This window comes from Danio rerio, chromosome 4, assembly GCF_049306965.1.
Source record: "Danio rerio strain Tuebingen ecotype United States chromosome 4, GRCz12tu, whole genome shotgun sequence".
NCBI lineage: Eukaryota > Metazoa > Chordata > Actinopteri > Cypriniformes > Danionidae > Danio > Danio rerio.
Genome location: NC_133179.1, coordinates 40,654,254 through 40,681,421, shown reverse-complemented (window position 1 = coordinate 40,681,421; position 27,168 = coordinate 40,654,254). Strand labels below are relative to the sequence as shown.

The 27,168-nt window shown below is 39.4% G+C and overlaps 2 protein-coding genes across 5 annotated transcripts in view; both read left to right on the top strand.

Annotated features, from left to right (window-relative positions):
- Positions 1–27,168, top strand: part of LOC110439461 (uncharacterized) — a 1,085,403-nt gene that overhangs the window by 418,802 nt on the left and 639,433 nt on the right. The window lies entirely within an intron of this gene.
- LOC110439506 (protein NLRC3-like) lies at positions 800–17,716 on the top strand. 4 transcript variants are annotated; one of them, XR_012402192.1, is made up of 6 exons: positions 800–905; positions 1,506–1,556; positions 2,667–2,771; positions 2,987–4,906; positions 17,342–17,445; positions 17,531–17,711. XR_012402192.1 is itself a non-coding variant. In XM_073947485.1 (4 exons), the coding sequence occupies exons 2-4, from the start codon at positions 1,513–1,515 to the stop codon at positions 4,908–4,910; spliced, it is 2,073 nt and encodes a 690-aa protein (XP_073803586.1). In that variant the 5' UTR covers positions 800–905; positions 1,506–1,512; the 3' UTR covers positions 4,911–8,120. The 4 variants fall into 4 exon arrangements, 2 of the variants coding, with proteins under 2 accessions (XP_073803586.1, XP_073803585.1); XR_012402191.1 differs by lacking the exon at positions 800–905 and having other exon boundaries at positions 1,248–1,556; positions 17,531–17,716; XM_073947485.1 differs by lacking the exons at positions 17,342–17,445; positions 17,531–17,711 and having other exon boundaries at positions 2,987–8,120.

Genomic DNA, 27,168 nt, shown 5'->3' with positions numbered 1-27,168 from the left:
CATTGTATAATCAAAACCTTTTATTAAAGCTGTCCTGTTCTTGTCTTAGGACAATTTGGAAAAGCTTTTTGAACCATTTTAAATGCTGACTACTCTATATATACAATGCACAACATCAATAAATACACTGCCTTAAAAAATAAATAAATATATATATATATATATATATATATATATATATATATATATATATATATATATATATATAAATAGCGAGTTTAGACTATTAAAATTAGAGTTTGAAAACACCTTCAGTAATAGAGAGATAATACATGTAAATTCAGATTATGTGTTGCAAACAATGAATAAAAGACAAACTACAACATTTGAACTGAATGTAATACTGTTTATTGGTTTTCTTGATTTTTCCTCTGTTTAATCATTATTCATTTGTGTGTGCTGTTTCTCTTCACTTTGATCTTCAATTATTTTGTTCAGTTAGTTCAGTTTTGCTTTTGGTACTGACTAATCTATTGTATAAACACACTTATTGAATATTATTGAACAGCATCCTATAGAAATAATAATAATACAGCAGAGAGATCTGTATGAGGTGTACTCATTTATATATAAATCTTTAATCTTATTTTTTAGGTTCAACATTGCAGTAAATATTCTCCAGAGACCTCTCAGATTTAATCTTAAATACCTTCTGTAAATATTCCTTCAACACACTCGTGCTCAGAGAATCTGCACAGATATCTTAAGCTCCAGTGGTTTGTGTTGTCTTGAGGACACACCCACAGTCAGGAGAGTCTCATGAATATTCATGTAAGCATGACTCTGTGGAGCCAATAATATTTCAGGATATACCTGTAGATAACACAGGTGTGTTTTAGTGAAGTGAAAGAATCTAAGAGCTCAGATTGTGTTCCTGCTGCACAAGAGCGTCTGTACTTCTGCATGTGAGTTTAACACTTCTACATTACGCTGATTTGTGGAGATGATGAAGGGGTTTTATATGTGTGACTGTGATTTAAATGTCTGATCCTGAAGATCAAATCCTCAAACACAGATTAAACACTGAGTCAAACACGCTCATTTAAACACTGTGTCTAAAAGCTTTATTTTTAATCCCTTTAAAGTGTTTGTTCTCTTCTATATCAGACTGACTCAATAGTGTCCAATAATTCAGCATTAAATATAACTCTAAACATTCAGAGCCACGACCTTTAAGTTAAACAGGAAGAAAAGCTGCTGAAAAACAACAAGCTGACGATCCTTAAACAACACTGCATTTAACCTTTGACCGTCCGAGTAACTCATTAACCGAAAAGCCTCTTTAGTAGAGAGACATTTTAATACTAACTAAATCAACAATTGGCTGAACCTGAACTTGTCTTGATAAACTCTATATAACATGCATTTACCTTAAATCAAATGTGAAACACCTGGGACGTCAGATCAGGGGTTAAACCAACTGCATTCATGTTAAGTACTATATATTTATATATATGTATGATTGTTTCCTGAAAGCTCTGCTAATGTCTGCATTGGTGTTTTAGCTGCAGTATGGCAGAGGAGCGAGTAAAGGACTCTCTCTCAGAGAAACACAGGTATTGACTCTTTTTTTACTCCATTATTTCAACACTTTCTCTGAAGAACAAAGACCAACAACAATGCTCTTGTTTGTGTTGTTGTTGCCTGATCAAATTATGGACAAAGCTTCAGTTTACAGCTTCAGCAAATGTGTTTAGATCATTCTAGATTACAGAAAGATCTGGGGTCAATGGTGTGGTCTATTTTAGTCCTTCAAAATAGCCTTAAGACACCTCCTTTATAGACCGCAATACCCATGAGTCCACAAAGTGGTGCAAACGCATGTGCTATTTTAACAACATGACATAAAACATAAAAATGAATGTTGTGCTGATCTGAAAAAAGCAACAAATCACACTTTACACCTCTTGCACCTTGTGATTTTTTTTATATTTACGTAAAAACTTGGTATAATAAACTTATCCTATGTTTTTGTTATTAGTGATAGCTAGACCCATACGCAATCTGTGTGTGCAGAAATACGCAGGTTTTTAGCCCACCACTGAGTCTATTTATTTACTAGTGTAAATGTGTGTACATTTATATTATTCAGTTTATAAATTAATTTCAGTGTTATTATTGACTGATATAAAATGTTTTTTTTTATTATTTACAGTACAGTTTGTCATATTTTCTGTCTTTTAGTAGATATATTATATGAGAGACTTGCTTTGTTTACCAAATATGAGGATCTAAATAAATTAGCATTGTAAACATTAAATAAAACTTTCAAAGTTTTTATTTTTATTTCATATATTAATTTTTTAGTTAAGATACGATTACAATTTAGTTTTGATATTACGACACTTACATAAATCATTCTGCACAAATTCTGCTGCAGAATTTGCAAAAAAATGTAGAAAAGAAAAAAAAAACATGACGGGAGAATGCGCAGAGCTGTGAGTAAACTCCACGTAAATATATTTAATATGAATATTGACTTCAATACAAAACTTTAAACGCAGGAGACACACGTGGGAGTGTTGGACTGGGATTCTTATATTCAGAGGAGTATAATAAATGATCTGATGGCTAAATTGATCTGAAATTTTACTCATCAAAGATTTATCTTACACCTTGAAAAACAACTTGAGGTTGTGACGCTCCTTTTCCTCTAATGTGTGCAGTGTGAGATCAGGATCATGTGTGTCCAGCTCTGTGTCTCTGAAGAGTGACTGGTCAATGGGTTATCCACCAGACCTTAGAGAGAAAACACCATCATCTGCCCAAAGGTATTTAGTGCTGTACAGTATTGATCACACATTAACTGTATTTCAGTATTCATCAGGACATTTTTATTATACTTAATATGTTTAAAAGAGTCTCTTTAATAAATTGTGTTCTATAATGTTGACTTTCTTGGATGTCCTTTTTTTACATCCTTTTTGAGCCATGAGGCATAACCATGGGGTGTACTCGTTGATTCTTTGTGTTGTTGTTCCTGCAGTGTGGATGGAGATGATCAGACTGGAGACCTGCAGCAGAATTTACTCCAGCCAGAACATGATGAACTTCAGAGAGTCAAAGAGCAGCACAAAACCAGCATGAAGAACAAGTATGAGAGATTATTTGAGGGAATCAACCATGGAGAGACTCAAACCCTCCTGAACAGGATCTACACACAGCTCTACATCATAGAAGGAGAGAGTGAAGGAGTGAATGAAGAACATGAGGTTTTACAGATGGAGAAAAGAGCCAGAACAAAACCCTCACAACACACTCCAGTCTACTGCAATGACATCTTTAAAGCCTCAGCTGGAGCAGGACATGAGGAGAAGATCAAGAAGGAGAAAGCCCAGATCAAGACTGTTCTCACTAAAGGCATCGCTGGAATTGGAAAAACCGTCTCTGTGCAGAAGTTCATTCTGGACTGGGCCGAGGGAAAAGACCATCAGGATGTAGATTTCATGTTTGTGCTTCCATTTCGAGAGCTGAACTTGATCAGAGATCATCAGTACAGTCTTCACAGCCTTCTGCTGGACTTTCATCCTGAACTTGAAGATCTGGAGCCCAAGATTTATGAGCAGTGTAGAGTTGTGTTCATCTTTGATGGTCTGGATGAAAGCAGAATCACACTCAACTTTTCAGATGAGGAGAAAGTTTGTGCTGTGACTGAATCTTCATCAGTGGCTGTGTTGATGTGGAGCCTCCTGAAAGGAGATCTGCTTCCCTCTGCTCTCATCTGGATCACCTCCAGACCAGCAGCAGCCCATCAGATCCCCTCCAGATACATCAAGCGTCTGACAGAGATTCAGGGATTCACTGAGCCTCAGAAGGAGGAATATTTCAGGAAGAGAATCAGCAACGAGCATCGAGCCAGCAGAATCATCTCCCACATCAGAATAGCAAGAAGCCTCCAGATAATGTGCCACATACCCGTCTTCTGCTGGATCTCCTCCACTGTGCTTCAGAAGCTCCTGGAAGAAGATGTGAGTGCAGAAATCCCTCAAACTCTGACTGAGATGTACATCCACTTCCTGCTGATTCAGATCAACATGAGGAAGCAGAAGTATGAAGAGAGAGATCCAGAGAAACTCCTGCAGTCCAGCAGAGGAGAGATCCTCAAACTTGCTGAAGTGGCTTTCAGACAGCTGATGAAGGGCAATGTGATGTTCTATGAGGAGGACCTGATTGAGAGCGGCATAGACGTCACTGACGCCTCAGTGTATTCTGGGATCTGCATTGAGATCTTCAAGGAGGAATCTGTGATTCATCAGAGGAAAGTCTACAGCTTCATCCATCTCAGCTTTCAGGAGTTTCTGGCTGCTTTCTTTGTGTTTTACTGCCATTTAACAGAGAACAGAGAACAGCTGAGGGGGATTTATAAGAGAGATTATTTAGATGATTATGACAGTGAATATTCAGCTGATCAATATCTACTGTCCAGCTCTGAGAAGTCTCTGTATTATCTGCTCAGTTCAGCAGTAGATAAAGCTGTAGAGAGTAGTAATGGTCATCTGGATCTGTTCCTGCGGTTCCTGCTGGGCGTCTCACTGGAGTCCAATCAGAGACTCTTCCAGGATCTGCTGACACACACAGAGGAGAGCTCAGAGAACATCAGGAGAATCACACAGGACATTAAAGACAAGATCAAGACAGATAAACGTCTCTCAGCTGAAAGATCCATCAATCTGTTCCTCTGTCTGCTGGAGGTGAAAGATCAAACTCTGGCCAGAGAGATTCAGGAGTTTGTGAAATCAGACAAACACTCAGAGGAGAAACTCTCTCCTGCTCACTGCTCCACAATCTCCTACATGATTGAGATGTCAGAGGAGCCGCTGGATGAGTTAGACTTTAATAAATTCAACACATCAGCTGAGGGAAGACGGAGACTGACAGCAGCTGTGAGAAACTGCAGAAGAGCTCTGTGAGTATTCATTGATTGATCACAGAAGACACACATCAGTCTGCACTGAAGACTCAGATCAGTTTAGTGAATCACTGCCCTGCTTTAACAGAAAATCTTTAGCTGGCCATATCGTCCCCCTGTGAGATCGCTGATACACCATATTACTGCATGGGGACGCGGCGGCAGTGTTCTGTTTCCTTATTTGCTCATTTATTTCATCATTTCTAAACGTATTTAACAAACTTTTCTTGACTTTTTACTCACACAAACAACATTTGTACTTATTTAATAATCTACTTCATTTGCTTTACAGTTTATCCTGGAAAATAACTCAAATCCCTGTAAATCCCTGTGCTCCTCCAGCTGAATAGGACATTTGTTGATGTGTATTTGCTCAAATCTAACACAGTGTTGCTCTTGGATAATGTGTTTGTTTTCTGATCAGAGAAATAGTGTAATTTTAGACACAGTATTGCCGTCTCGCCGCAGACATGCCTCTAATATTACATTTGCTGTAGGCCTAAACACCAAACTTTACACTGAGCTCAGTAAAATGCTCTCTGATTAGTTATTAATAATAATAATAAGTACAGTCATATGAATGGGGAAATACAGCTTTAGTTTAATGTAGATTCAATCAATAAATAAATAAATAAAAAGAAGATATGTTTTATTTTAAATAAATAGGCTTGTTCTGAGGCATGAGGGTGGTATGAGGGCCCGATGTCTACAGGTGGGGGTTGCAGCACAACACCATGGTTGTAGTGGCAATTTTCTTTAAAGAGGCTCTCTCAGTGGTCAAGAAGACAAATTCTTACCCAAAGTGTCTTTTAAGGTTTTATTCTTTGCAAAGAAGGTCACAGTCATACAGCAACAACAGTTTCTGCAGAGTGAGACAATGAAGCAAAGTGTGCTCATCCTTTTATCTGGGCTGTGCTGCTTACGAGGTCAACTCCAGTTCAACCCAAACCACACATACCACGACAGGTGTGAAAACCATCCTGCTGCTTCCCTGTCATATATCACACAGCCCATGCCCCCTACCCCTAACAGATGTTCATCGTAAAGCCTAATTGAAAGATAAGGACCAGGTGGTCACATACGGGAATGTAAGGCTGTATAAACAAAAGTACACTGTGAACACAAGTGACTTTTCACACATCTAAAGATGAGGAGTAAGCAAGTTTTCACTACACATGTTCATCTAAAAATGAATTTCCATTACAATTCCTCTCTTTTTATCATTCATTGATAACTCACTATTAAATTCATTTTTCAATTGAATACAAAATCACACTGATTATAATCATCACACTGGTTACAAAATAATTTAACAGGTTTTTGCACACATCAAATACACTAGAGATGTTTAAACATTCTTCTTAATAGTTTTCCCATTAAGATTTATCTTTCAAAGCATCCCTCTTCACTGGGAGCCGGGCTAAACGAATAATCACTGTTATGGGCTCTATGCACGGCGGCGCGTGACGCATTTCCGGTAAAATTTAAGACCCCGAGCCTACTTCCGCCGATCGTACAGTACAGTGCTACAACAGGAGCGTTACTGATAAAAACGAGTAATGTTTTGGACAGTTGTCTTAATGTTTTATGCCATTATAGCCCACTTATACATGTTTATGTCAGCTACATAAATATGACATCTAAACGTTTAAAAGTGTCATTTCAAAGACGTGAGAACAGTACTTGTAGATACCACTGCTGTGTTCAGCAACGCACAGCGTCAGAAATTGAACTCTTACCTTAGTTTCCACACGTTTCCAAAAGACAAAGTCGTGCAGAAGAGGTGGGTTGGTGATATTTAACGTGAGAATTTTACAGAAACAGAAAAAAACAAGAGTGTAGCTGACAATTTCAGTCTAGAAAACTGATCGAGCCTCGAGTGCCAACCGGATGCAGACATTTAAAGAAAGGAGCTTTTATGGCAAATAATAATTCATTTTCATTGCCTTTGAAGTAAAAAAAACTGAACATTAATATACATAAACATTTCTTAAGCTACTTTCTAAGTGCAACTTTTTAAATTCAGAATAAAGACCTTTATTTTATTCACTGTACATATAAAATATAATTCACTTTATATAATTTGAAATAAAAAATTGTCAAAAAAAATGTAACATTTTGAAAAAAATATTTCATTCAGATGAACAGAAACAATAACATTGAATCAGTTGTTTTCTTGAATCAGGTGCTTCTTCTGTAACTTGTGCATAGAGAGGTATTTGGGTTTATACATATTAAATAAATAAATAAATCACCCCTCTGTTTCATGGAACTTAACACATAATTGATCCATTCCAAACAATTGTTCATGTGACAACACACATTACAAATTTCAGAGTAATGGGCTGTCTGGAAAAGCAAAGCAACCAAATGTTTGCATATCCCACTCAGCCACACAAGAGCAGGAGCTATTAACTAGCTGATGATGGCATGGATTTTCTGACGGATGTCCGCTCCAGGATGAAGTAACACATAAAATTTTCTAGCTCTGAATCTCATAATGTTACCTAGAAAACAGAAACAAGAATATTAATAGGTTTTTAAAGAGAGTCATTAAAGGCAGTTCACTCAAAACTGAAAATTCTATTTCCTCATCCTCCACTTGTTCCAAACCTGTTTGAGTTTCTTTCTGATGTTTAACACAAACAAAAATACTTTGAAGAAAGCTGGAAACTTGCAACCACTGATATTCATAGTAGTTCATTTTCTTACTATGGAAGTCAATGGTTACAGGTTTTCAGCTTTCTTCAAAATATCTTCTTTTGAAAGGCATCTGCAGCAATATCATCAGATTAAACTACACAGTAAATCATTAATTTAAATTATTTAAATGTAGCTCCCTTTAATCACACTTAAAAATAAGGTTTCATTAGTTAATGTATTTACTCACTATTAAAATAACTATTTAATATTTAATAGTTAGCATTGTTAAACTAATTTACAAATGAATAAAAATCCAAAGTCATGCTTGTTAACATTAGCCATTACATTGTGAGTTAACAAGCACAATGAATAAGCATTTGTTCATTACATAAATAATAATAAATATTGCAATAGACAAATTGTTGATGTGAAATTAACTAATGACACCTTATTGTTTTGGGTCACCCTCCCATTTAATTACAATGTTATCGACTAAATAGTAAGCATGCTATCTACACTGTTACACTGCATCTGTCATCTCCACTGTTTCAGCAATAAATCTCAGCATTGACACAGTGCTATTTGTCTGTTGTGGATGGAACGGCATTGTATTATTTTATTCCTAATATATCTTGCTCAATAATCATGCTTACAAACTAAGACAGCATCTGTGTTTCTGTAATTATCCGAACTGAACAGTGGTGGTCACTTTAGAACAGTAAAAGTATGAATGGGACAGAATTTCACATGTATGCTGTCCTACTCTCAGCTGGTGAGGAGACTCTGATTTCTTCATAGATCTATCGGTAGTAATGAGCTCACACTGAGATCTTATTCCTGCCCTGTTGTTACCTGACACTTTGAGACAGAATTACATACACATATGATTATTTTTACTTACGTGATAAAGCTGCAGATGGACGGATCGTAAGAGTATTAACGCTAAAGTTAGCCTTTAGGCTAGCTGAACTTACCTTCATAATTGCACAGGCAGGAAGATGCATAAAACTTGAAACCTTTCTCAAGCTTTGCTCTGCGGTGTTGTAGAGCACATCCGGACAATCATTTGCACATCGTTGACCATAATTTACTCGCAAACAGCGAGTAAATATTGAAGACTCTGCCATAATACTGTTTACCTCCGCTTAAAATCACCCAGACCGGAAGCTGGACCGCGGCCTTAGTCAAAACGCGGAAGTAATGCGTGCATATAGCCCATTGCGCTACCGATCGAAATCAGACCCTCAGTCACCCCACAGAGGTTCAAATCCCAGAAATTGCCTGTTATTTTCGCATTATTATTGTTTCATACACATAATAAATTCTGCAAAACATTTCTTCAATCAGTTACAAATCACTAATACTCTACATCATTAGTTCACCATTAATAACATTTATAAACAGGAAAACCTTGTTGTTACTGTACCCTTCATTCATCACATTTACACTCTTCTCTCAACTTTCATGCAAATGATCACTCTTTTGAGATTTGTTACAGAGCATACCAACTCATGCAGTTTGCTGTTTTTGTTTGAACAGACCCAAAATACATATGAGCAAGCAGATAGTTATCTCAAATTTCAAAAAGTCAGGTCCGTTAATATTTTCCCAATTAAGTAACAGCCGTCACCGGAAATTTTGTTCTCAATTGTTTACGGGTTTGCCTTATCCATTTCTATATAACTGCTGCTATCATCAAAGTCATAATCAAAATCTTCACCCATGTCAATATTCATACCCTCTTCATTCACGGCCACTCTTATCATCTGATGGGATGTTGTAGGTGTAATCAGTCTGCCCACTGACCATAATACAGATCTGAGTATACATGGCAGACAACATAATATCACTACACCCACCCCCAATACAGGTAACACCACAGTAAAGGCCCAGTAGATCCAGTTTCCCCACTTAAATGACAGCCAATCTAGCTCTGGGTTGCTAACTTTCTTAGGTTCTTTTACGGTCATTCTCATGTGGGTCACACTGTCAGTAATGTTTTGCTGTAATCAGGTTAATTAAGGTGACACTAGCTGCAATGCCAGTGTTGTTCTCCTCAGACCACACATTCCTTTCACACGGAATGGATGCCAGCGAATCTTTTCGTCCATCTTCAGATCCTATGTGATGGTCAAGCACAGCTTATTCACCTCTCTTTTGGTCGCTTTATCCTCCGTCTGTGTGCTGCTTGGTGTTGTATTCAGAAGTTACTGTTGCACACACACCTCTTGAGTTGTTGTTGTTTCTCCCCAGCTGTGACCTTGCTTCACTCAGATAGCAGCCTGCTGTTTTCCTTCAGATGGTTTCAGAGCTCCTCTTTCTCTCCTACTCCCTCGTGGAATCCTCCTCAGGAGATGGAATTTTCCTGCAGTGGCCATCATGCACCCACGTTGCCCGCTCTGCGACCTTCACCGCCGTCTCAGTGATCAATAACACTTGAAATGGACCCAGCCAGCGCTTTGCTCTCCAGCTCTTTTTCCTCAGGTCCCTGATCACCACGAAATCGCCAGGCCTCAGACTGTGCAGTGGTCTCTCAGCAGCCTTCCCCTGTGCAGCCTTTACCTGCACACAAACATTGGACAACACATGAGACATTTCTTTACAGTAATTCAACATGTCATTCTCACACACATCTGTTGAGGGCAGCTGCTGTTTTCCCCCATTCACACCTACATGCGGTGGTTTACCAAAGAGAATTTCAAACGGGCTCAAATTCATTTTTGGTCTTTTTCTCATTCTCATGTACATCAGGACAATGGGTAAAGCTTGAACCCATGTAAGCCCTGTGTCTTCACAGCATTTTGCCAATTTGTTCTTCAGTGTACCATTTTCTCTTTCAACAGCTCCTCCTGAAGCTGGATGGTAACTGCAATGTGTTCTCAAATCAATTTCCAAATATTGGCCCACTTGTTTAATTGCATTATTAACAAAATGAGTACCATTATCTGATCTTATTTTTTTTGTGGTATTCCCCATCTCGGCACAATTTCAGTCAGTAACGCTTTTGCTACCGCAGCTGAATCTTGTTTTGAGGTTGGAAAAACTTCAACCCATTTTGACCACATGTCAACCATCACCAAACAGTACCTTTTCCCATTGCATGGGGACAATTTAATGAAATCCATCATCAAATATTCAAATGGCCCTGTTGGAGGTGGATGAGATGATAGTGGAACTTTTATCGCTCTGGCCACATTATGTGTGTTGCAAATTACACATCGTCTACAGAAATTGCCTGCAAATGTAGTCAACCCCTTTGTGAACCACAGTTCATTCATTTGCGCAACCATTGCTGTTTTTGACGCATGATCTTTACCGTGCAGTAATTTTGCATAATGTTGGAAAAAATATTTTGGTAAACACGCCTTGCCCTCAGCACACTTTCACACATTATCTTTCATCACACAGCCAGACTGTCTCCACTTGTTTTTTTTCCAGTCCCATCGCGAAGCTCTGCATATCCTGCAAAGAAGAACACGCATCATTGTTATCATCAACAGATAGCAAAGAACATTCAGAGTTATCCTTGTCTTGGGACGCCGCGACTTTTGCTGCTCCATCTGCCCTGGAGTTACCTAAAGAAACAGAATCTTTTATTATTAGAGTGCGCTGCGCATTTACAAATGGCCAGTTTGTCAGGTAGTAAAATTGCATCCAGCAGCGCTGCCACTAAAGGAGCATTGAGTATTGGTCGACCATCAGACTTTAGAAATTTTCTGTGTTTCCACAGAGCCCCAAAATCATGAGCTACCCCAAATGTATATCTTGAGTCAGTGTAAATTGTAGCCTCTTTTTTTGCCATTATTTTACATGCCTCTGTCAACGCCACGAGCTCTGCGGCCTGTGCAGAATAGTGCCCTGGCAATTTCCCAGAGGTCACCACATCAAATTCAGTTGTTACAGCGTAACCAACTTTATTCTGGCCTGTTTGTGGATCTTAAAATGCTGACCCATCCACAAAGAGGACATTGTCACAATTTTCAAGTGGTTCGTCAGAAAGGTCAGGTGGTGGTGTACACACCTGTTCAAGTGCTGTTAAACAACAATGATGCTCTTCCCCATCCTCCTCAGTAGGAAGAAGAGTAGCTGCATTCAAACCAGTACATCGTTTAACAGTCACATTTGGCATGTCTAACAAGATAGTGTGATATCTCAGCCAGCGGGCTGTTGACAGATGCAATGTTTTTTGTTCTTGGAGTATCATGGACACAGAATGTGGCACCATCAGTATCAGATCAGAATAACCAACAAAATCTCTTGAAGCCATCACAGCTTTTTCCGCAGCCGCCACTGCTCTTAAGCAACGTGGCAGGCCTGCTGCTACAGGGTCAAGTTTGCTCGAAAAGTAGGCCACAGGTCGCAATCTACCTCCATGATCCTGTAGGAGCAATGACGTCATGAACCCACTTCTTTCATCTACCATCTGAACAAATGGTTTTGTTGGTACAGGTAAACCCAATGCAGGGGCTTCAGCCATTTGTAATTTCATGTTTACAAATGCCTCCTCTGCCTCTGTCGTCCACCGTAGTTTGTCAGTGGATTTCATTCCCTTCCCTAATGTTAGGGCTCTCTGGGGTTGTTCCAAAATTGCATAATTTGGAATAAATGTGCGACAATATGAGCACATACCCAAAAAAGACAACATTTGTTTTTTGTTAGTGGTTTTGGTACATTTTTTATACCACTTACCCTTTTTTCAGAAAGAGATTTGCTGTGTGGTGTAATGACGTGCCCCCAAAAAGTTACCTTTTGTTTAACAAACTGCAATTTTGTCAAACTGACCTTGTGGCCCTCCTTAGCCAAATGCCTAAGGACAGTCACAGTGTCTTTCACACACGTCTCTTCATTCTCAGCACATATCAACAGGTCATCAACATACTGTAACAAAGCAGTTCCAGCTGTCAGGGTCAGAGGTTCCAAACTTCTTAACAACGCTTCGTTGTATAAAGTGAAACATACACCTGACACAGACGTGTAAAGGTGTTGCCTTTGCCATTGAAATTAAATGCAAACCAAAACTGGCTGTCTTTGTCCACTGGCACAAATTAAATGCAAACCAAAACTGGCTGTCTTTGTCCACTGGCAGACTGAAAAATGCATGAGCCAAATCAACCACTGAATAGAACTGATTTTTCAGGAATTTGTGACAAAATCGTGTACGGAATTGGAACTAATGGAGCCCTTTGTTTGACAGCTGCATTTACTGCTTGTAAATCCTGTACGAAACGCCATTCAGTAGGCATCCCATTATCCCTTATCTTTTTAACAGGAAAAATAGGGGTGCGAACCTCAGAATTGTTGCATGGTACAATAACGCCCTGTTCCAGTAAAGACTCAAATACTGGGGTAATGCCCTCAATGGCTTCCCTTTTCAAAGGATATTGTTGTTGGCATGGTCTGTAATCAGATTTTGCAATGATTGTCACTGGATCACAACCTTTGATTAAACCAACATCATATTTGCTTTTAGCCCACAATTCACTTGGTATTTCTGCTAAAGCTGGGTGTATGTCTGCAGCGTTAAAGTCAACCATGCAAGAATTCTTTACGCAAAGTTTGTCAATCGCAGTCACAGTTCTTGAAACAGCTGTTTCAGTTTCACTGTCCACCCTAAAGGCCTGCGAGAGCGCGCTCCATTCTACCCCTCCCTCTCTGCAGATCCAATCTTTGACTTTAAGACACTGCTTCACAAACGGGCCTAAATCAGCCCAAGACTGATGTTTACCCTTGCAAACTGATATGTGAGGCACAGCCTGTGCTGACATGAGATAGAATGAACGCTGCTTTTCTGACAGAGACACTGAAACTGCACACAGACTATCCTTGCAGTACATTTTCTCTAAAATCAAAGTTTCATTCACATTTGCCTCAAACCAAGCCTTTTCAAACTCTGCATCCCTATCAGTTACGACATGTGACGTACAATGCAGTTCACCAGGAGACATTATATCCCTGTCAAAAGGTTTTACACGTTCTTCAGCCAATTTGCAAATTGAATTAGCCCACTCATTGTTTTCAACCAGCCATTCATAAGCCCACTTCGGTGCTTGTGATTCAATTTGTAAACAACAAAATTCCTCTCCTTCAATCACTCTCACACCAGTGGAATCTGCTGTTAAAATCAAGTTTAGTTTACACAAAATGACCCTTCCGAGGATAGGAACAGGGCATTTTGGTGAACAAACAAATGCATGTCTGAAAATTTTACCCCCCTCTGTCTCACAGGTCAGCGGAGCTGTAAATCGCTCAACCACTGTATGACCAGATCCAGACAGAGACTTGTGAAATTTGTTTGTTAAAGGTATTTCACACTGCAGGTCACATGGTCGTATGCAAGATATGCTAGCTCCACTATCAGCTAGAAACTCAACCAATGTATTCTCAATCAACATAGAATATTTTGCATAAAAAAAAATGCTTCACTATTAAAAACAATGCCAAATTTACAGTGGGAAATGCAAGCTTTTCCTTCATTGCAGAGAGCCAGTATGTCAGTGTATGTGAATATGTGTGTATAAAAATGTGTCTGCATTTAAACATGTTAGTAAAAATATGTTCACTTCCCTTTACTGTAGCTGTTGGCTGTTTGCCCAGACCCTCTCCATTCTGCTCTTCCCTCTCCGCACATCAGCTCCTCGTTGTTGGTTAGCGCCTTTCGGGTCAATCCTTAACCAAAAGTCCATCTCGGTTGCAAGCGCAGACATTTGGTACCGGTTCACATCACGTGCACGATAGGCTCTGCAGGTTTCATCGCCATACGTCACATTCCAGTTTCTCCATCTAGTATCTTTCTCCCCCTTGACACCTTTGTCACCTTTGAACTTGGTTGTCAGGTGTTGGTTGGATCTTTGGTTGGCCACTTGTACCAGAGCCATGCACAGCTCCCTTTCTGCTTTCTTCTTGTCTTGCTCTTGCTTCACTGTCAGCTTGTCTTCAGCATGTTGAGCACACAGCAGAATGTTCGTTAAATGTCCATTTCTCCAGTTCAAACAGATGTCCTCCACTCGCTTGAGGTGGGAATTTCGTTGGTGCGGTCGGAGGTCTTCTGGGACAGTAGCAGTTGAGGTTTGGGTCAGTTCTCAGGGCTCGCAGCTCAGCCACGGGATAGTGATGGTACGGCGGTACATGTATGGAAACAGATGTATAGAAAGGATTAGTGGTGCTAATTAATCTTTCATTCACACATTCACATTTTTCTTTCACTTTATCTCCTTCATTCTTTTCCCTACATGCCAGCTGCCTCTGAAGCATTTTCCTCTTTGCCTCTTATCTGCCTCCCTGAGCCAACAATCAACAGTGTCTCCACACGACACGCACATGCCTTTCCCAAAGACAACCTGCTTTTCCTTCTGCCTTCTCATCTGCTTTTTCATTATGTTTAACCTAGTAACACTCAACATTCCTTTTCCCTTAGAAACTTGTGATACCTTATTGTTTTCCTATCTCTTGCATGCTTTTTTCTTTTTTTTTCTTATTCCGTATAAATTTCCCATATTCCAAAACACCAGTGTATCATATCTTTTTTTTTTTTGCTTTGAGACTTCCCCATGCTGGCAACTATCTTTCCCCTGGACTTTTTCGGTACCTATTAATCTGTCGGACGTCTCCAACAGATTTCGATTTTTCACCTAAAATCGAAAAGTTAAGCTTTCCAGCTCTAATTTTGTGGCCCCCAATTTCAACCCCCTTTTAGAAGTAAATCGCTTGGCCCCTGATTTCAACCTCCTTCCGGAAGTAAATCGCACAGCCCTAGATTTCAACCTCTTTTTGGAAGTAAATCGCACAGCCCCCTGATTTCAACCCCCTCCCGGGAGTAAATCGCAGTTAGCTAGCCAAACGTGTTAAAAAGGTCTTGATCTTAGTCAGGCGCCAGATCTCACTTGTGTAAGGTCTTGATCTCAGCTAAACGCCAGATCTCACTTGTAAAAAGGTCTCGATCCCCACCTGATGTCAGATCTCACTTGCATTAATCACGCTGCTATCCCACAGAGACAGATCTACCAGCATGGTGATGGCCCAAATTACAGTGAAAAACCCTTTTAATTGCCTAATCAAATGCCCAAAACTGTTCAATTTTCTTTTAGTAACAAACAAAGAATTTGTCTCTTACCAGAGAGTTCAGATGCCACTTGAGTTCTTTTTCCCAGATGTCAGTGGGGTTCCCCTCCGAGCCCTGCGGTCGGCCCCTCAACCCTCAATCGAGCGGAGCAGGGCTGTGACACGAAGTCCCAGGATGATCAGTCACCGTCCGCAGGGTCCGGAAAAGTTCCTCCAAGACATCCCACTATTCTGACACCAAATTGTAGTGGCAATTTTCTTTAAAGAGGCGCTCTCTGTGGTCAAGAAACAAAGTCTTAGTCGGAATGTCTTTTTAAAGTTTTATTCTTTGCAAAGAAGGTCACAGTCATACAGCAACAACAGTTTCTGCAGAGTGAGACACTGAAGTCAAGTGTGTTCACCCTTTTATCTGGTTTTTACTGCTTACAAGGTCAAACCCTAATACTGCCCATTCTGACGACAGTTTCTACAGAATGAGACACTGAAGCAAAGTATGTTCACTGTTCTATCTAGTTTGTACTGCTTGCAAGGTCAAATCCTAATAAGGCCCATTCTGTACGTGCATCAGGTGCTCCGCTGTTTCTGCTGTAAGTTTCCACTACACATGTTTATCTAAAATGAATTTCCATTACAAGTGTCAGGGTTTTTTGCAGCGTCCCGCTCAGCTGTCAGGAGAGGTGGTGGTTTGGTGGTGATTGACAGGGTGCGCGCGGAGAGATGCGGTGGGGAGGGGTGAGAAGCAGGGCCGGAGTGGGACTCCTTTTCAGCCCTGGAGTTTCAAGCCTCAGACTGGCCCACCTCAGTTCACGACTGACTATATTAAAATAAGGTCATTTCCAAATCAGTTTCTAATGACACTATCACGTATTTTTTTGAGAAAACAGCTGCTTTAGAACTTCAAATGTTCAACAACCCTAACAGTATTATATGTCTTAACAATAAAAATGAAAAAAAAAAAAAAAACCTACTCAGACAAGGATAAAACCCAGGTCCGCAGTGTCATAGCCTAACGCGCTAACCACTGGACCACAACAACTTTGCGATAAAAGAGGCTCGTCTTAGTTATATCATCATTAACCAGGGTGCGAGAAAATAGATAAAAAGAGCAGAGCTTTGGTAAAATAATTAATAAGAAGACTGTGGTCAAGTAAAAAAAAATAATTAATGTAAAAAATGTGACTGCTGAGAGCAACAGAATCTGGAGCTAGGGACAACGGCCCTCGCGGCCAAAAAACGCACCGGCCCACCGGGAATTCTCCCGGTCCTCCCGATTAGCCAATCCGGGCCTGGTGAGAAGGGTGCGCGATGATGCCTATTTGAGGACCGGGAGGGAGACGCGAGATTACCAGGAGATCATCACTCGTTTGCGGGCATCCGGACTCGCGAAACTTCCTGCCCTACTCATAATTCTCTCTTCATATAGCCGTAAGCCTATTACATATCCATAAAACACTGTGATATAACCGAGCTCGGATCGGATTGCTTTCTCACTGCAATCAAACCACTCCAGGGTTCGTTTCAATCGAGCCGAGACCACCTCATTCAAGCAATCTCTGAGCGATTACTTTGGGGCGGAACAGAGCGCGATTGCCCTGTTCACATATGCCAAATGAACCGCGCTAACTGGGCATACAAGACACATTCCGAAACAAAAGTGTAGGTGTCATAGCACCCTAAGACTTAATTAACCCTCCAGATAGTTGAACTTAATTCTATCTTTTGGTTCAATAGATGACCTTAGTGAGCTGTGACTCTATTGTGGGGAAAATAATATAGAAGTGGGAGACCAAGGAAAGAAAGGGGAAAAGCACCGAAAACCACCACCTTGTTCTTGGGTAAGGACCTTTCGAAATAAGATGGTCAATCTCAGTGCTCTGCCCAACCCTGGGAAAAATAACATGTATTATTTCTTCATTACAGATTCAGTGTGACACGTGTGACCCTGACCCCACAAAGCCGTACAACAGTGCAGCATGTTAATCCCATACTCTGTCTTAAGTTAATAGTTCAAGTTTTGTTAAATTAAATGTTATCTTGAATTGAACCTTTTTTTTTTAAAATATACACAAATAAGTAAATAAAAACATTTCATTGCAAATTTAAAGTATGGACTTTCTGTTTTAATTTGTGTGCCTACATTCTGTCTAATCAGCATTTCACACACATTCACAACATTTCACAATATTTTCTTTTAAAATTAAAAAACAATTAAGAAATTGGATAAACCTATTTCAGGAAACATTTGAGAGGATCGGCCGTAATCTACGTAACTGCTTATCGGGGAAAAAGAAGGCAAAAACATACTGATTTATTTATTTTAAATCATAAAATTAAGGTAAAAACGTGCTGTACTGCTCATATTATAGTAAAATGGTTCTTGGATAGGCTGGTAAAAAGATATGAATTTAACATCTTTATATCAAAGGCAAGAAAAATATATTGAACGGAGAATGATGCACGCTGATATAGTGTTCACGGGAGCCTAGTGCGTTCACGTGATGGCATGTACGCTGTTTGCGTGTCCAATCCCGAATAAGGGAGCGTTTTCAAGCCAACTGTGAGAACAGCGCCTACTAGGGTTACAGAAAACAATAGTCACAGAATTTGGTGTAACACCGGTACCCACATGAACAATACCTTTACTTTTTCTCCTTTTAATTTATACAACTCTTGTAATATTTCAATAACTAAATCTTGACTACAGTCTGAGTGTTTTGTTTCAATACTAAAAGAGCAGAATTACAATATGAGCCAACTAAACTTTCCTTAATTCCCGCATCTTTCACCCATTATAATTATTGCCAACATTTCCCCAACTTTACCCTAATTGACCTAGTAAAGCCTTAAAATGTCACCAAGCGGAATACTTCCATCTTAAAAAATATGATGGTGTGAATTGAACAAAGCACTGCAAAGTGTTTCACGGACCAAAGAGCCCAACTAAATCAGTCCCTCACTCCATTACGGTGACACAAAAAAACACCTAAATTTCTGTTGGATCTTAATCAGATTATGGAAGTCCAAGCAGTCAGTAATAAGTGTGTCTGCTGTTGTTTGTGGAGTCGTTTAAGGATCCTCTGCTAAGACTGAAGCTGTTTTATTTGATTTGATTTTATTTAATGCTGTAACTCAAGTCACTGTTTATGTTTCTTGTTTCTTTCCTTCAGTAATTGTGATTATTAACAGCAGGTGTTCATCAGTGTCTGAATTCCCTCATTAGTGTTCATTAACTCCGTCAGGTGAACTAGTTAATGGAATAGTGAACAAGGGCACAAAGTGTGATTTCAAACACAGACTTCAAAACATCGAATCTGAACTCTGTTAGCTCACAGTTTTCTGCAGTTGGTTACTTTCTCGAAAACAAAAATGTTACCCAGAATGCACTGTTTTTAACAGAATACTACTGTTTTAGTGAAAAAACATTATTTAACCATAGAATCTGACCGTTTTTAACAGCAATGTTTTACAGTGTCGCTTCAACAACTGTCACTCCAACTGTTCAGCTACCCTTCACCTCCCTGCATCAGTTTTCAGCAAGCCGTTCTTTGAGCAAGCCGTTTCAGCCATATAGTAAAGACTCCAAAAAAATTGAATCCAACCCAGTCATGGGAGCACACCTTTTTTGCTGTGCTCTAGTAAACACAGCAGAAATTCCAAGTGTGGAAGAAAGCATGTGCTTCCAGGCAAGTGGACTTGGGAAAAAAAGTGAGGTTTTCTGATGTGCATTGCACACCACAGAAATTTATTGATATTGTTGAAGATGCCTTTCCTCCTCTTAAACATTCTGGAGGCTTTAAAATAATGTGTTGCTGCAGGAGCAAGCAACTCATTGATATTGTTATGCCACCAGATGGTTATTCAGTAAACTTTCCCAAGAACAGAAGCAGTTTGAACAAAGCTGTGGCCTACATTGTTCCTCTGCAATGTAACCTTCCTCTGAATGGTGATCATCAAAAGGTAGGTAATGTCAATAACTTTTTGTTGTGGGTTATATGTAAATTTTCCCTTAGTGTTGTTGTGAATTACATTTTAGGAAGACAGTATGGGACAAGGGGAGCCTTTGCAGCAAACATGGGTGAACTGCAAACAAGTAGTTCCACTATATGTTATGGAAAGTCACAGAATACAATGTAACACAAGGTAAGACAGAGTCAATCCTGAAATCCTATGTATTATTGCCAGAGAACGGCTAAGATTTTGTCCACAAACCTTTTAAAACTAGGAATACTGCTAAATCTAAAGTAACTTTTGGAAATATAACTAACAGTAGGAATAGTATAAAGTACATTGTAATGATCTTCCAATTCAATTCTATTCCCTGAACATGTCAATATGGCCATTAGTAAGTAAGGGTCTGTCCTCACCGACTGCATTTTTCCACTCTACCACACGGGTTTACCATTGTTTTCTATGTGAACACATGGTTGATGGACATGTTTGACTTTTAAGCTTGAGTCTTTAGAAAGGCCACGTATGTGAGCAACATATTTTTTAGACTGTACAGTCATAACTTATTTTCAGAGCAGTGGGCCAATCAGAAGTAATCATAGGTGGGACAATCGTTGCCAGTTTCTGTTTGCACACACTGTGTGTGTATATATATATATATATATATATATATATATATATATATATATATATATATATATAAATAGTAAATAGTAGCAAATATAAATAAAAAATCTATAATAATATATTTAACAATCTGTACATTTAGGATAAAACAGTGATAAAACAATAATAGTCAGTATATTTACAATGTTTCATTTATAATAATCTAGGTGTGTGTGTGTGGTGTGTGTGTGCGCTGATGTTTTTAAAAACTGATGTTTTTATTGTTCTCTCTATCCATCTCTCTCTCTCTATTCCAGGCCGTCCACCTCTGGTCTGCAGCCCCGCCTCGTTATTGGGGGACTTTTCAGGACAAGTTTCCAATCAACTTGAAATGGGAAGCCCCCTAGTATGACGGAGGCAGTCACGGTCGCTACTACCACCACTGGAGGAGGGAGCAGTACAAACTCCGACGTGCTATCTCCTAGGTGAGTGCTCACCTTTACGCCCCGTCACACCACAGTCTTTGTGTAGTGACACTCAAACATCCCCCTTCTCCCCCAGAGTAGTGCAGCGACCGGAAGGGCAGGAAGCCTTCCTTGGCCCGGGTGCAAAAGGCCACCATTGGCAGCGAGACTGCATGGACCACCAACGTGTCGACGGTGGTCGCCTGGCGGAGTGGGAGCTCACAGAGGCGCCGTCCACCGTCACCAGTGACCATCAGCTGGTCACGTCGGTGGTCCAGCAGTCTTGAAAGGGCCTGGACATCCAAACCTTTGAGGGCAAAGGTGAGACCTTTCTCTCGTTATTCACGGGAACGAGGTGAGAGGGATTTGTTTACAGGTTTTCCCCTGTGTTTAGTCATTTCCTCAACCAAAAACATGTTCTTTCTTTTTTTTGTTCTGTGCAGTTGTCGTCACCACCATGCCCTTTACAAAAGGAGATGTAGTTTGCAACTACCATGGGGAGGAGGTGTCCCATAGGGAGGGCGTTAGGAGACAGGAAGCCCTCACTGACACCTTCTCCTACATGTTCTTTTTTAAAGGGACTGGTGGTAAGCGCATTTGCCTGGATGCCCAGTCCTGGCCCTGCCCCTGTCACCCGGGCAAGGAAACTTATTGAAGGCTGTTGAACCACTCCCGGCGCCACAACGTGCGGCCTATTGTGGTGCAACTCCCGCTGCCACATGGGCCACAGGAGTGTGCCATTCCACGCCCTTCGGGACATCTCGGTGGGGGAGGAGCTATTGTGGGATTATGGTGTCAGACGGGAGAAGGGAAAGATTTGGAATGGCTGGACGACTAGGCGCGGTAAGCATCTGATACTTTCAAAATACTATTTTTTTTTCCTTACTCATCTTGTTTTTTTCTCTCTTTAAGGCTTCAGCAAGGCCCAGGGTCCAGCCAGCCATCTTTTGTGTGTGTTCTTTCACTGTTTTTTTCTTCCTTTTTTTCATTTATTTAATTATTTATTAAGTTAAAAAATCAACAACAAAATAAATAAATAAATAAACTATTTTTTTTTTACCCAGCCACTAGCATTGATATTTTGTCGTGTTAGTGCCGGTCCCAAGCCCGGAGAAAATGGGGAATTTTTTTTTTTTTACAATTTTTCAGGAGTTTTGAAAACAACAAACCGTTGTTATACAATAACTTGACTAATTACCTTAACCTGCCTAGATAACCTAATTAACCCGGGGAAGCCTTTAAATGTCACTATAAGCTGTACAGAAGTGTCTTGAAGCAAACAGAGTCTAACATCACTCACTGTCATCATGGCAAAGAGAAGTTTCTAGTAACTTGCAGATTTTTTTTTTTGTTGTTAGATAGACGTAAAGCTTTAAGCATGGAATCAATTTTAATTTAAAAATGGGCAAATGAGGGAGAGGATTTAAGAAATTTTTGTTTGTGGCTAAAGAATTTTGCATATAATATAAAAATGTTATATATATATATATATATATATATATATATATATATATATATATATATATATATATATATATTCTTCATTTTTATTCTTGGGATTAGAATAATAACAAATAATATATTTCAGATTAAAAATTTGTTTTGTTGATTGCGATTTATTCAAATAATTGAATATAACATGACGTCACTGATATGCAAATGAGCGTGTGACATCATCTGACAACATCCGTACTCGCCGTCGAACCTTTTATCTTCTGCAGATTAAGGTAACAGGCTGCTGCTAAATGCTCGTTTTACCGTGCTTAGGCAAAATGTAGGACCACCAAATGAGTTACCACCGTGTGTTTTACTGAACGCAGCTGATATGGGAAACATGCTCGTGTTATTGCAACATTTTTCGGTGTACACAGGTGTCATGAGAAATCGGGTCCCCCCGGACCATTGGTTCTGCCTAGGATCCCATTGGTTCACTTGAGTTGTAATAGGTATAGTTTGTAGCGCCTAATAAAAAAAATAATAATAATAATTAAAAAAATAATATATATATATATATATATATATATATACATACATATATATATATATATATATATATATATATATATAAATACACACATACACAGACATACACACACACTCCTTGTTTGAATGCATGCAATTTAAAAGAACGTTATAATGACATTGTTAAACTTATTTTAAATTATGTATTTCGTGTACTGATGTACAACTAAAGGCATGAGTAAAGCTTTTATTTTAGATGCTACCATCTATGTAAATGTCTCATATAAATACATATAAACATAAAAAAGTTCTCATTTAATGTTAACAAACGTTTGAATTATTTTAACTATGCATATCTTTAACTTGTAGTTACTGATAATAATGTTACTGATATGGTTAGTGTTGTTAAAATGTCCAGACTGCGTGCTCAGTCAAAAAATTGCTAAATGGTCTCTTTTGTTTAAAGTTGTCAAAGTGTAACGGAGTAGGTTGATCGCTCTTTTACCGTGCTTAAGTGAAATGACTGACCACAGAATTACTAATTGACACCAGGCCCGGATTGGCTAATCGGGAGGACCGGGAGAATTCCCGGTGGGCCGGTCTGTTTTTTGGCCGCGAGGGCCGGTGTCCCTAGCTGCTTGCACTCTCAGCAGTCACACTTTTTTCTTCTATTTATTTATTTGACCATAGCTTTACTTTTTTTAATCATTATTTTGCCGCAGTGCCGCTCTTTTTATTTATTTTCTCGCAGCCCCGTGAGAAAAATGCAGCCTGCAGGTTAACTAACGTTAATGATGATGATGTAATGTAACTATCGACCCCAAACAGCGGCACCTTAGTGAATATAAGAATTCGAATAAAATGAACAATACACCTGCTCAATGAAAATCAAATGATTCACTACATTAATAAATCTGACATAACTTGATCAGAAATCTAAAAATAGGAGAAAAAGATTGAGCCATCAAAAGAAAGTAGTGCTGTGTCTTAAGGGTCGCAAGTCATTAGTTATTTTTTACACTCACTGTAATAGTGCCAATGTGGTCCAGTGGTAAGCACATTGCAATTCAATGTCGCAAACCTGTGATCGAATCTACCTTGAAATATCTTTTTTTTTTTTTTTTTTTTTTTAGATTTTATTGTTAAGACATAAAATACTGTTAGGGCTGTTGAACATTTGAATTTCTAAAGCAGCAGTTTTCTTGAAAAAGACGTGATAGTGCCATTAGTAACTGAATTGGAATCAGTCGTGAACTGAGGTGGGCCGGTCTGGCTTGAAACTCCAGGGCTGAAAATGAGTCCCACTCCGGCCCTGATTGACACTGTACCAGTTTATAGGGAACACGCTGGTGTTTTGTGACGTGCACACACACCCATTGATCCTAGCGTCAAGCATACCCAGAATTATGAGACAAACATATTCTTAGTCATCTTTCTGATCACCATGATGCGAGCATTGGTTAATTTTGTTATCAGAAGAAAATATGCATCTTAAATTTTAAAGAACATAATGGAAAACAAAAATAATGAGTCAGGATGTGGTGGTCCAAAATAACAAAGTCCAATAACTCTAAAAAAAAAAAAAAAGCCACAAGGCACTGATGTCTGTATAGCTCAGTAAATTAGCTGCGCAGATTGGAATCAGGTGGCAGCAATCTGCAAACAAAAGAAATTAGGAAACTAAAAAAAAAAAAAAAAAAACACAGGACGTAGCACAAGTATAAATGCATGCCATTCTCTCCCTCACACACACACACACACACACACACACACACACACATTTTTAAATACAACAACTTAATTCTCACCTCTTCTGTGTTTTGCATGACCCAAATGACACAAACCAAACAAGATGAGCAGCTCAAGTGGAAGTGACCTTGACTTTGTTGCCACTCAAGAGTTCAACATCAGCATGAAAAGAATTGAAACATTTTTGGTATGCCAAGTAGACGAGTTACGGGAATCGCATAGAACCCTCAGAGAAGCAACGGAGACCTTGACAGAAAGAGATCTTCCCGCTGTACAGAGTGAGCTGTCTGCTCTGAAATCCACCATCACAGACCAGGGCAGGCAAATGGAGAAGCGACAGAGGCAACCGACAGCACCAACGATGAAAGCGCCACCGACAACAGCGACAAGGATAGTGACAACATAGCCTCGCAGGCACCTGCTTTGTCTATGCCAAAAGAAAGAGGAGTGAAGAAGACCTGGATGACCTCCTGCAGCTATTTTGGCCCACAAATGCAAGAATCAGGGAGCAGCTGAATGAAAGGCAACAAGCCCATGTAAGTAAAAAATAAATAATAGTTTCTCCAACCTCAATTAAAACACGACTAATCCAAATAATTGAAAATAGGTAACACTTTGATTATATGCGTCAACGGTGTTAGATTAGGGCTGGAGCAAAACTGTGCTTCGGCCCTCCGTAAGTTGGTTTTGAGACCCAAGACATAGATGAAGCCTTTAAAAGATGACCTGGGTGGTAGGACAAGATGGTAAATAAAATAAAAACTGCTAAGAGAGCAGTTAAGCTTGTTAAAAAAAAACACAATTAGCCAATAAGGGCATATACTCGCAGAAAAGCGCCAAAAATACAGCATCCGTTACGACCTGAGTGACTCACACACAGACACACCAGCGACACGCACGAACCACATGGCTGCAATAAAGGTAAATTTTATGATTTGTTGTATCAACACTTCGATATATTCGAATGTTTGGGTAACTTGTGCATTGTTTGCGTCCATACTGTAACCTAATCGTCGCATTATTTGATGCCTCGAGCGCTTCAAAACAAATCTCGAAGCTGCTTTGCAGAAAGTGTAGCTTGATGTATCAAAGTGACGCAAATGTTTGTGATCATATATTAATTCGGGCTGTAACATAAACGTTAGATTCTTAAGACTCTGTGAATTTTAGTGCAGAGCTGGAGTTCCCAAGGGCAACGTTAACTGCATTTGCGTATATTCACGTACAGACTTGCCTATAAACTTTTCCAAATAATGTCAGAATTAATGTCATTTCCACGCTGCATATTTTTAACCAGGATGTTTCAATCATTCTTGTTAACCCACACGTACAGCCAAAAAGGTATTTACTTTGATCCACGCAAAATAGGAATTTTGAAAAATAATGCATGAAACAAGTTAACTTAAGTCATTGCTCAAATGTGAAGATGCGTGTATTTTCTTAAATCCACCCCACAAACACACCTACATGTGCCTGAGGTCAGAAGAAGTGACAGGGGGATTTGACTAAGTTTGTTTGAATATTTTAATTCATTCATTTTCTTTTCGACTTTGTCCCTATATTAAGTCCCGGGGTCACCACAGCAGAAACCGCCACTTATCCAGCACATGCTTTACGCAGCGCTTCCCGCTGCAACCCATCTCTGGCAAACATCCATACACAATCATTCAAAACAGACAATTTCAGTCTACATAATTCACCTTTACCACTTGTGTTAGGACTGTGGGGGGAAAACGGAGGAAACCCACACGAACGTGGGGAAAACATGCAAACTCCACACAGAAACGGCAACTGACCCAGCGACCTTCTTGCTGTGAGGCAACAGTGCTGCGCCACCGAGTCGCCCGCAAAAGAATAATGTGTGCTGTTTTAAAATGTTACAAGCCCTGGTAGCCATTTGGCATGCAAATTAGGGGGAAGACAGATTTTCTACCTACTTCAAAATATCTTTGTTTTTGTTCCTGTACAAAAATTGATTGCTCAAATGTGAAGATGCGCGTGTTCTTCTCAATTTTTCAGGAAGGAAAGACTCCCGATTACAATAATGCTAAAGAGATGCGAGACGCCACCCATTTACAAGATGGAAATATGTCAGAGCTCAAAAGAAGAAGATTAAGTGTAAGTTTTTTTTATATATATAAAATATCTTGATTTGTTCATTTTCTTTTCGGCTCAGTCCCTTTATTATCCAGGGTCGCCACAGCAGAATGAACCGGCAACTTAAAGCATCCTCGTTTTTTGTGTTCCTGTACAAACATTGATTGCTCAAATGTGTAAATGCGTGTGCTCTTCTACATATTTTTCAGGACAGACAGTCTGAGCATGTTGTTGATGTTACTGAGAGGAGCCAGGAAAATAGCCCACAGCTACGTACAATCGTGAGCCAATGGACAGTGACTGAAAGAATGAGAGATTGGGAGTTTATTAAAATATATTCATTCATTTGCTGTTCGGCTTAGTCCCTTTATTAATCTGGGGTCGCCACAGCGGAATGAACCGCAAATTATCAAGCATCCTCAATTTGGTTTCTGTACAAACAATTATTGCTCAAATGTGGTGATGCGTGTGTTCTTCTTAATATTTTGTCTTCTGATGACAGCGATGTGACAGTAACGCGAGAACCCACTTCAGAAAGAGACCTACGTATTCCTGAGCTGAAAAGAACCGAAAGTGTGATCCTAAGTTTCTTTGAATATTTTAGCACATCTTTGGAGACTTGGTGTGGAAAAAACAAGTGTCTTCATTTTAAATAGTGACTTCTTATAGCTACAGTCAACATACCAGTCCCGGCCGCGTTTTTAATTGTCAACGGTTATCCGTTGCCTAGAA

Excerpts from the sequence above, each read along its gene's own strand:
- LOC110439506 (XM_073947485.1), top strand. The coding sequence starts at position 1,513 with ATGGCAGAGGAGCGAGTAAAGGACTCTCTCTCAGAGAAACACAG. Across the intron at positions 1,557-2,666 it reads TCTCTCTCAGAGAAACACAG|TGTGAGATCAGGATCATGTG; the intron begins GTATTGACTCTT and ends TAATGTGTGCAG. Across the intron at positions 2,772-2,986 it reads ACACCATCATCTGCCCAAAG|TGTGGATGGAGATGATCAGA; the intron begins GTATTTAGTGCT and ends TTGTTCCTGCAG.